This window comes from Procambarus clarkii, chromosome 34 (genome assembly GCF_040958095.1).
Source record: "Procambarus clarkii isolate CNS0578487 chromosome 34, FALCON_Pclarkii_2.0, whole genome shotgun sequence".
NCBI lineage: Eukaryota > Metazoa > Arthropoda > Malacostraca > Decapoda > Cambaridae > Procambarus > Procambarus clarkii.
This window is the reverse complement of record NC_091183.1, coordinates 17,138,616-17,148,631: the sequence shown is the minus strand read 5'-3', so window position 1 is coordinate 17,148,631 and position 10,016 is coordinate 17,138,616. Positions and strand designations below refer to the sequence as shown.

General features: G+C 51.2%; 2 protein-coding genes across 2 annotated transcripts; one reads left to right on the top strand and one right to left on the bottom strand.

The window, feature by feature from the left end:
* Positions 1 to 804: 804 nt before the first annotated feature.
* On the top strand, positions 805 to 5,979 carry LOC138371018 (neurofilament heavy polypeptide-like). Its single transcript, XM_069335658.1, has 4 exons — positions 805 to 873; positions 1,515 to 1,937; positions 2,116 to 2,737; positions 5,468 to 5,979. Exons 1-4 carry the CDS (start codon positions 805 to 807, stop codon positions 5,977 to 5,979), a joined length of 1,626 nt encoding a protein of 541 aa, XP_069191759.1.
* A 1,693-nt stretch (positions 5,980 to 7,672) lies between these two features.
* On the bottom strand, positions 7,673 to 9,778 carry LOC138371017 (uncharacterized). Its single transcript, XM_069335657.1, has 4 exons — positions 9,538 to 9,778; positions 8,572 to 9,405; positions 8,170 to 8,344; positions 7,673 to 7,802 (listed from the first exon to the last, which is right to left on the bottom strand). Exons 1-4 carry the CDS (start codon positions 9,776 to 9,778, stop codon positions 7,673 to 7,675), a joined length of 1,380 nt encoding a protein of 459 aa, XP_069191758.1.
* Between the last annotated feature and the right edge of the window lie 238 nt (positions 9,779 to 10,016).

The window sequence follows — 10,016 nt, the reverse complement described above, 5'->3', positions numbered from 1 at the left end:
TTTATTGGAATGTGTGCGGTACTGTATGAATATTTCTACAGTTGCTGCCCCATTAACTAATTTGTTGCATAAGCAAGTGAAATTTAAGTGGACACAAGATTGTCAAAATTCATTTCAGAGTTTAAAGGGAATATTATCTATGTCACCTGTTCTAGCACACCCTCAATATGCCAGACCTTTTATCCTGCATATTGAAGCAGCAGATTTGGGAATCTGTGCAATTTAATACAAGTTGATCTTGATAACATTGAACAACCAGTATATTATTATACTAGAAAATTTAATAAAGGCCTGAAGAATTATTCAGTAGTGGAAAAAGAGGCACTAGGTCTCATTTAATCTGTTAAGAAATTTGAAACTTACCTGTCAGGTAATAAAGTGTTAGTTTTCACAGATCACAACCCACTTGTCTTCATCAATATGATGAAACTAAAGAATCAAGGGATTATTAGATGGTGCTTATTTTTGCAAGAATTAATGAGAGAGTTAATAATAATTTTTGAAAGAGATTAAGCATATTCCTGGTAGGCAAAATGTTATTGCTGATGCCTTATCAAAGAGTTTTGTGCATGAAGTAACATAATAATGGGATATGTTTATTTTAAATTTACATTTTATTTGTTACATTCTTACTTTCAGAAAAAAATGCCGTTGATCTTCACTCAATTGCAATTTTTTTTTCTCGGAGGTGAGGGTATGTTACGTATCCCTAGTTGGATACTCACAATATTTCATAATAAATAAATTATTGAATTATATTTCTTCATATATATGTTTATGCTTTTTTGAAAAGTGTAGTTGGACATGGCAACGTCAATTGAGGACGTGGCTTGCTTGGTTAAAGTAGACTTGAAGTGCACAGGTACGGGGCCTGTAAGCTTGGTGGGCAAGTATTTGCCAGACGTATTCACTGGTGGAGTGGCCAGATGTCACCCCTTTAATAATTCATGCCTTAATATTTATCTTATATACATTTATTGTATTTTTATTAATGTCATTTGCATGTTGAGAATTATATTTGATTTCATTTTATGTCTGTGTTAGCACGATTACATTTCTCATTTAATTATTTGTAAATTATATAAATTAATCGCCTGCTATCCCTTGAGGGAGGGGGGAAGTGTGGTTTTTGTGCCCTTGAGCATCAGAAGTTGAGAGACCATCATCTGGGATACTTCGTTTTGATAAGTCATTTGTTCTGTTTTATTGTTTCGTAGGGTACATATGTTTGTCTGCGGAGATTTTCTTACATATTTAAAGTCAGTTAATTCTCTTGTGTTACTGAAGTGAATACCATTTGTTTAATATTAAAAACGTGCATAATAATTTTTGTTTAATAATTATATAATATTGTATAAATTTGTATGTGCATGTTTACTTCACCTGATCTTTTAAATTTATATTTCTGTCCTACATAGGTGCACTCTGGTGTTGATTTTTGTTTATTGATAGTAAACTTGCCCTAGACCAGAAATTATATCACTTTACCTTGCAACACGAGCTCTGCGAACTAGCTAAGTAATACCAGCCACCCACCTGTTGCCAGCCAACCAGCTGTTGCCCGTCACCCAGCTGTTGCCTGCCACCCAGCTGTTGCCCGCCAACCAGCTGTTGCCTGCCACCCAGCTGTTGCCTGCCAACCAGCTGTAGCTCGCCAACCAGCTGTTGCCAGCCACCCAGCTGTTGCCAGCCAACCAGCTGTTGCCAGCCACCCAGCTGTTGCCAGCCACCCAGCTGTTGCCAGCCACCCAGCTGTTGCCAGCCAACCAGCTGTTGCCAGCCACCCAGCTGTTGCCAGCCACCCAGATGCTGCACGCCACCCAGCTGTTGCCCCCCCCCACCCAGATATTGCCTGCCACCCTGCTGTTGCCAGCCATCCAGCTGTTGCCCGCCACCCAGCTGTTGCTCGCCACCCAGCTGTTGCCCGCCACCCAGCTGTTACCCGCCACCCAGCTGTTGCCCGCCACCCAGCTGTTGCCAGCCACCCAGCTGTTGCCCGCCAACCAGCTGTTGCCTGCCACCCAGCTGTTGCCTGCCACCCAGCTGTTGCCCGCCAACCAGCTGTTGCCTGCCACCCAGCTGTTGCCTGCCAACCAGCTGTAGCCCGCCAACCAGCTGTTGCCAGCCACCCAGCTGTTGCCAGCCAACCAACTGTTGCCAGCCACCCAGCTGTTGCCAGCCACCCAGCTGTTGCCAGCCAACCAGCTGTTGCCAGCCACCCAGCTGTTGCCAGCCACACAGATGCTGCACGCCACCCAGCTGTTGCCCCCCCCCCACCCAGCTATTGCCTGCCACCCTGCTATTGCCAGCCATCCAGCTGTTGCCCGCCACCCAGCTGTTGCCCGCCACCCAGCTGTTGCCCGCCACCCAGCTGTTGCCCGCCACCCAGCTGTTGCCCGCCACCCAGCTGTTGCCAGCCACCCAGCTGTTGCCAGCGACCCACCTGTTGCCCGCCACATAGCTGTTGCCTGCCACCCAGCTGTTGCCAGCCACCCAGCTGTTGCCTGCCACCCTGCTGTTGCCAGCCATCCAGCTGTTGCCCGCCACCCAGATGCTGCCCGCCACTCAGCTGTTGCCCGCCACTCAGCTGTTGCCAGCCACCCAGCTGTTGCCAGCAACCCAGCTGTTGCCAGCGACCTAGCTGTTGCCAGCCACCCAGCTGTTGCCAGCCACCCAGCTGTTGCCTGCAACCCAGCTGTGGCTCGCCACCCAGCTGTTGCCTGCCACCCCAGCTGTTGTCCGCCACCTAGCTGTTGCCTGCAACACAGCAGTTGCTCGCCACCCAGCTGTTGCCCGCCACCCAGCTGTTGCCTGCCACCCTGCTGGTGACCGCCACCCAGCTGTTGCCTGCAACCCAGCTGTGGCCTGCCACCCAGCTGTTGCCTGCAACCCTGCTGTTGCCCACCACCCAGCTTTTGCCTGCCACCCAGCTGTTGCCACCCACCTAGCTGTTGCCCGCCTCCCAGCTGTTGCCTGCCACCCTGCCGTTGCCCGTCATCCAGCTGTTGGCAGCCACCCAACTGCTGCCCGCCACCCAGCGGTCGCCCGCCACCCAGCTGTTGCCTGACACCCTGCTGTGGCTCGCCTCCCAGCTGTTGCCCGCCACCCAGCTGTTGCCCGCCACCCAGCTGTAGCCCGCCACCCAGCTGTTGCCCGCCACCCAGCTGTAGCCCGCCACCCAGCTGTAGCCCGCCACCCAGCTGTTGCCCGCTACCCAGCTGTAGCCCGCCACCCAGCTGTGGCTCGCCTCCCAGCTGTTGCCCGCCACCCAGATTTTTCCCGCCACCCAGCTGTAGCCCGCCACCCAGCTGTTGCCCGCCACCCAGCTGTTGCCCGCAACTCAGCTGTTGCCCGCCACCCAGCTGTTGCCCGCCACCCAGCTGTAGCCAGCCACCCAGCTGTTGCCCGCAACCCAGCTGTTGCCCGCCACCCAGCTGTTGCCCGTCACCCAGCTGTTGCCTGCCTCCCAGCTGTTGCCCGCAATCCAGCTGTTGCCCGCCACCCAGCTGTTGCCCGTCACCCAGCTGTTGCCCGCAACCCAGCTGTAGCCCGCCACCCAGCTGTTGTCCGCCACCCAGCTGTTGCCCGCCACCCAGCTGTTGCCTGCCACCCAGCTGTTGCCCGCCAATCAGCTGTTGCCCGCCACTCAGCTGTTGCCCGCCACCCAGCTGTTGCCTGCCACCCAGCTGTTGCCCGCCACCCAGCTGTCGCCCGCCACCCAGCTGTTGCCCGCAACCCAGCTGTTGCCCGCCACCCAGCTGTTGCCCGTCACCCAGCTGTTGCCTGCCACCCAGCTGTTTGCAGCCACCCAGCTGTTGCCAGCCACCCAGCTGTTGCCCGTCACCCAGCTGTTGCCCGCCACCCAGCTGTTTGCAGCCACCCAGCTGTTGCCAGCCACCCAGCTGTTGCCCGTCACCCAGCTGTTGCCAGCCACCCAGCTGTTGCCCGTCACCCAGCTGTTGCCCGCCACCCAGCTGTTGCCCGTCACCCAGCTGTTGCCCGCCACCCAGCTGTTTGCAGCCACCCAGCTGTTGCCAGCCAACCAGCTGTTGCCCGTCACCCAGCTGTTGCCAGCCACCCAGCTGTTGCCCGTCACATAGCTGTTGCCAGCCACCCAGCTGTTGCCCGTCACCCAGCTGTTGCCCGTCACCCAGCTGTTGCCAGCCACCCAGCTGTTGCCCGTCACCCAGCTGTTGCCAGCCACCCAGCTGTTGCCCGTCACCCAGCTGTTACTCGCCACCCAGCTTTTGGCAGCCACCCAGCTGTTGCCCGTCACCCAGCTGTTGCCCGTCACCCAGCTGTTGCCTGCCACCCAGCTGTTTGCAGCCACCCAGCTGTTGCCCGCCACCCTGCTGTTGCCCGTCACCCAGCTGTTGCCCGTCACCCAGCTGTTGCCAGCCACCCAGCTGTTGCCCGTCACCCAGCTGTTGCTCGCCACCCAGCTGTTGCCTGCCACCCAGCTGTTGCCCGTCACCCAGCTGTTGCCCGTCACCTAGCTGTTGCCAGCCACCCAGCTGTTGCCAGCCACCCAGCTGTTGCCCGTCACCCAGCTGTTGCTCGCCACACAGCTGTTGCCCACCACCCAGCTGTTGCCCGTCACCCAGCTGTTGCTCGCCAACCAGCTGTTGGCGTCACCCAGCTGTTGCCCGTCACCCAGCTGTTGCCAGCCACCCAGCTGTTGCCTGCCACCCAGCTGTTTGCAGCCACCTAGCTGTTGCCCGCCACCCAGCTGTTGCCCGTCACCCAGCTGTTGCCAGCCACCCAGCTGTTGCCAGCCACCCAGCTGTTGCCCGTCACCCAGCTGTTGCTCGCCACACAGCTGTTGCCCACCACCCAGCTGTTGCCCGTCACCCAGCTGTTGCTCGCCAACCAGCTGTTGCCCGTCACCCAGCTGTTGCCCGTCACCCAGCTGTTGCCAGCCACCCAGCTGTTGCCCGTCACCCAGCTGTTGCTCGCCACCCAGCTGTTGCCCACCACCCAGCTGTTGCCCGTCACCCAGCTGTTGCTCGCCAACCAGCTGTTGCCAGCCACCCAGCTGTTGCCCGTCACCCAGCTGTTGCTCGCCAACCAGCTGTTGCCCGTCACCCAGCTGTTGCCCGTCACCCAGCTGTTGCCAGCCACCCAGCTGTTGCCTGCCACCCAGCTGTTTGCAGCCACCCAGCTGTTGCCCGTCACCCAGCTGTTGCCCGTCACCTAGCTGTTGCCCGCCACCCAGCTGTTGCCCGCCACCCAGCTGTTGCCAGCCACCCAGCTGTTGCCCGCCACCCAGCTGTTGCCAGCCACCCAGCTGTTTGCAGCCACCCAGCTGTTGCCCGCCTCGCAGCTGTAACCAGCCACCCAGCTGTTGCTCGCCACCCAGCAGTAGCCCGCCACCCAGCTGTTGCCCGCCACCCAGCTGTTGCCCGTCACCCAGCTGTTGCCCGCCACCCAGCAATTGCTCGCCACCCAGCTGTTGCCTGCCACCCAGCTGTCGCCCGCCACCCAGCTGTTGCCCGCCACCCAGCTGTTGCCTGCCACCCAGCTGTAGCCAGCTACCCAGCTGTCGCCCGCCACCCAGCTGTTGCCCGCCACCCAGCTGTTGCCTGCCACCCAGCTGTAGCCAGCTACCCAGCTGTCGCCCGCCACTCAGCTGTTGCCCGCCACCCAGCTGTCGCCCGCCACCCAGCTGTTGCCCGTCACCCAGCTGTTGCCCGTCACCTAGCTGTCGCTCGCCACCCAGCTGTAGCCCACCACCCGGCTGTTGCCCGCCACCCAGCTGTTGCCTGCCACCTAGCTGGTGCCAGCTACCCAGCTGTTGCCTGCCACCCAGCTGTAGCCAGCCACCCAACTGTTGCCTGCCACTCAGCTGTTGCCTGCCACCCAGCTGTTGCCCGCCACCCAGCTGTAGCCGCTATGGTGCACCTGACTTATCAACCTGCATCAGCCACCCAGTGTACACCATGTGTTACTTGCATGTTACCACATGAGGTCCTTGCTTGAGTTGTTGCATCAACTACCCTGTGTCTACTTCTGTTGCTCGCATGTTACTGTTATGACCACGCATGCACCAGTATGATCATACTGAGACTGGTGTATGAGTGTGCTCAATCTATACAGTGATATCTTGGCCGATAGCCTTGTATCACGAATATTGTGTTTATGATATAATCTTATGTTACCATATATTATTCTTGCTTTATGTGTTGTCAATGTGCGACATACATTTGCAAGTCTATATTGATTCTGTATCAAAGTTGTATGTCATGTAATTGTGGATATGATGTCTAGTTTTAGCAGTAGCCTAATGTCATGGAGTTTGAAAAAAATCCTTGTATGCTTATTGTATGCAATGCTACATAAATGCTGTGTAGGTAACATTATGTAGACCATGTTGGAGAAAGTATACATTTAGTTTCCAGATATATTATTTATATGTATACTGAGTAGTTTCCATTTTAGTGTTGTACCTTGCATTGTCCCATTGTCATGACATTTAATGAAAATATGGTACTGTGAAATGTTTTCCACTTAGACAATCTTTTGATACACATGTTGTATATATCTAATATATTTTAAATCTTTGTACGTGTATGTATAACAGTTGGTGAATGTCGTTGAATCCTACCCCCCCCCCTTCCCCTCTCCCGCTGTGATGTACCGACTGCACCAGTGTTACCATCTCGTATCCATGCGGATTCTTTGTGTACTTATTTTGTATTTCATGATAATTTGTTTAACGTATTGAATTATTATTATATAGCATTATGTAAGGTTGTGCCTTATACTCTTAATTAGTTGTATATTAAATTAGAAGTTCCTGAGTGGGTTTATGTTGTAAATGAGCAAGAGAGGTTTGAAAGTTGAAGGTCAGTTGACTTATTGGAGTTGGTTACAGTGTCGCCTCGCGACAAGGTTGGCTCAAGGCGCCACTACTCTCTGACCTCTCCAGGCGAGCGGACCTGTTAGCGTTTTGGTCCGTGATTTGGGACTTTATTTGGGTAGTGTGCCTGCTAGATTTATTCTCATGTAACAGTATGTATTTATATGAATCATTTCTGCTGTTGTCTATTATGTATATCAGGTGGTTGAGGGTTTTATATGTCTTTGTGAGGTAATGTTCTGAGGAACTGAAGTAAGGCCATGGTGCTCTATGTGATTTGGTTACCTTATTCCTCATGTGTTATTGGTAGTGACACCACCACCCTGGTATTAGCAGAATATAGGCGCTAGTGTTCCACTGCGCCAAGGAAGTTCCTGGTGTCAGCTAGTGTTAATTGATCCAGTTTCAAGACCTATATTTGATGTATCATGCCCAGTTGTTGAGAAGCTGGATATAAAGTAATAGTGTGTGATATCAGTGGAATGTTTTATTTTAATATTGTCGATATAGATTAATGCCAGTAAAGTGTAATATTTGTTGCTAGCCTTTCACTCTCCTAGAATATTGATATATATTTGGCCAGGCTATGTGTTCCAGTGATGCTGAAGGTTACTCCCTCTTAACAGTTAAACGGGGAGACCGTGACTCATAATTGCATACCCCATAACATTTAAAATGGGGGCCATAACAGTTACAACATGCGGAGATAGTTGGAGTATTTCATCAGAGCGTCTACAGTCCTTCGCTGTATGTATGCAAGGTGTCAGTGACACGCCAGTCTTTAGTTAAAGTGAGTACAAATATTTCTCTGCTTTAAATAGTGTTTCCTTGTGTTGATCTAAGATCAACCATCTGACCTGCGGTTATCTCGTTATCACCTGTAGCAGGTGTGAGTAAATTGGTCGAGGGGACTATAAGTGTCTTTACAGCCGTCTGCGTGACCCTGTATTACGTCACAGTCTTTGGTATAAGTGTGATACCAGTGGAAGAGTTAGAAGTTAGTCATTGAGTTTTGTGTCAAGGTGACACTTGTGATTATATTGTTACTCAATGATTATTGTGTTGAGTTATATTACAGTGTTATACTTGTGTGTTAGCGTACAGTGTTGATTATAATTAGTCATTGTAGTTAACTATCTTGGTGATATGATACTTATGGTCAAGAGTTATTGATTATGTTGATGTAGTCCTTAGTGACAAAGTGTTAATGTAATAATTACTGATTTGATTTGTTACTGTGTGACAATGTTAACGAAATTATTCATTGATTGTTACTGTCAGTGTCACAGATTGTTAATGTAATTACTAACTGTTTGGTAGTCAGTGTGACAGTACCTCTTGTCAGTGTGACAGTACAGCTTGTCATTGTCACAGTACCACTTGTCAGTTTGACAGTACTGCTTCTCAGTGTGACAGTACCGCTTGTCAATGTGACAGTATCTCTTGTCAGTGTGACAGTACCACCTGTCAGTGTGACAGTACCACCTGTCAGTGTGACAGTACCACTTGTCAGTGTGACAGTTCACTTGTCAATGTGACAGTACCTCTTGTCAGTGTGACAGTACCACTTGTCAGTGTGACAGTACCTCTTGTCAGTGTGACAGTACCACTTGTCAGTGTGACAGTACCTCTTGTCAGTGTGACAGTACCTCTTGTCAGCGTGACAGTACCTCTTGTCAGTGTGACAGTACCACTTGTCAGTGTGACAGTACCTCTTGTCAGTGTGACAGTACCTCTTGTCAGCGTGACAGTACCTCTTGTCAGTGTGACAGTACCTCTTGTCAGCGTGACAGTACCTCTTGTCAGCGTGACAGTACCACTTGTCAGTGTGACAGTACCTCTTGTCAGTGTGACAGTACCTCTTGTCAGCGTGACAGTACCTCGTATCATTGTGACAGAATCACTTGTCAGTGTGACAGCACCACTTGTCAGCGTGACAGTACCTCGTGTCAGTGTGACAGTATCACTTGTCAGTTTGTCAGTACCTCTTGTCAGTGTGACAGTACAGCTTGTCAGTGTGACAGTATCACTTGTCAGTGTGACAGTACCTCTTGTCAGCGTGACAGTACCTCGTATCATTGTGACAGAATCACTTGTCAGTGTGACAGCACCACTTGTTAGTGTAACAGTACCACTTGACAGTGAGACAGCACCACTTGTCAGTTTGACAATACCGCTTGTCAGTGTCACAGTACCGCTTGTCAATGTGACAGTACCTCTTGTCAGTGTGACAGTATCTCTTGTCCGTGTAACAGTACCTCTTGTTAGTGTGACAGTATCACTTGTCAGTGTGACAGTACCGCTTATCAGTGTGACAGCACCACTTATCAGTGTGACAGTACATCTTGTCAGTGTGACAGTTCTTCTTGTCAGTGTGACAGTTCTTCTTGTCTGTGTGGAAGCACCGCTTGTCAGTGTGACAGTACCTCTTGTTAGTGTGACGGTATCACTTGTCAGTGTGACAGTACCACTTATCAGTGTGACAGTAGCACTTGTCAGTGTGACTGTACCTCTTGTCAGTGTTGCATTACCGCTTGTCAGTGTGACTGTACCGCTTATTAGTGTGACAGTTCATCTTGTCTGTGTGACAGTTCCTCTTGTCAGTGTGACAGTATCACTTGTCAGTGTGACAGTACCTCCTATCTGTGTAGAAGCACCGCTTGTCCGTGTGACAGTACCGCTTATCAGTGTGACAGTACCACTTGTCAGTGTGACAGTACCACTTATCAGTGTGACAGTACATCTCTTCAGTGTGACAGTAGCTCTTGTCAGGGTAACAGTTCCACTTGTCTGTGTGACAGTACCTATTGTCAGTGTAACAGTACCACTTGTCAGTGTGGCAACACTACTTGTCAATGTGACAGTACCACTTGTGAATGTGACAATACCGCTTATCAGTGTGGCAGCACCACTTGTCATTGTGATATTAACGCTTGTCAGTGTGAGAGCGTGAGAGCACAGCTTATCAGTGTGACAGTAACTCTTTTCAGTGTGACAACACCACTTGTCAGTGTGACATTATCTCTTATCAGTGGGACAGTACCTCTTGTCAGTGTGACAGTACCTCTTGTCAGTGTAACAGTGCCTCTTGTGAGTGTGACAGTACCACTTGCCAGTGTGACAGTACCTCTTGTCAGTGTGGCAGCACCGCTTGTCA

Bases quoted from the DNA above. Each gene is read 5' to 3' on its own strand.
- LOC138371017 (XM_069335657.1), bottom strand. From the start codon at position 9,778: ATGACAAGTGGTGCTGCCACACTGATAAGCGGTATTGTCACATTCACA. The intron at 9,406-9,537 runs GTACTGTCACAC...TAAGCGGTACAG, and splicing joins TACTGTCACACTGATAAGCG to TCACACTGACAAGCGGTAAT. The intron at 8,345-8,571 runs GTACTGTCACAC...TCACACTGACAG, and splicing joins TACTGTCACACTGACAAGAG to GTGGTACTGTCACACTGACA.
- LOC138371018 (XM_069335658.1), top strand. From the start codon at position 805: ATGGCAACGTCAATTGAGGACGTGGCTTGCTTGGTTAAAGTAGACTTG. The intron at 874-1,514 runs GTAAGCTTGGTG...TCTGCGAACTAG, and splicing joins AGTGCACAGGTACGGGGCCT to CTAAGTAATACCAGCCACCC. The intron at 2,738-5,467 runs GTCCGCCACCTA...CCTGCCACCCAG, and splicing joins TGCCTGCCACCCCAGCTGTT to CTGTCGCCCGCCACCCAGCT.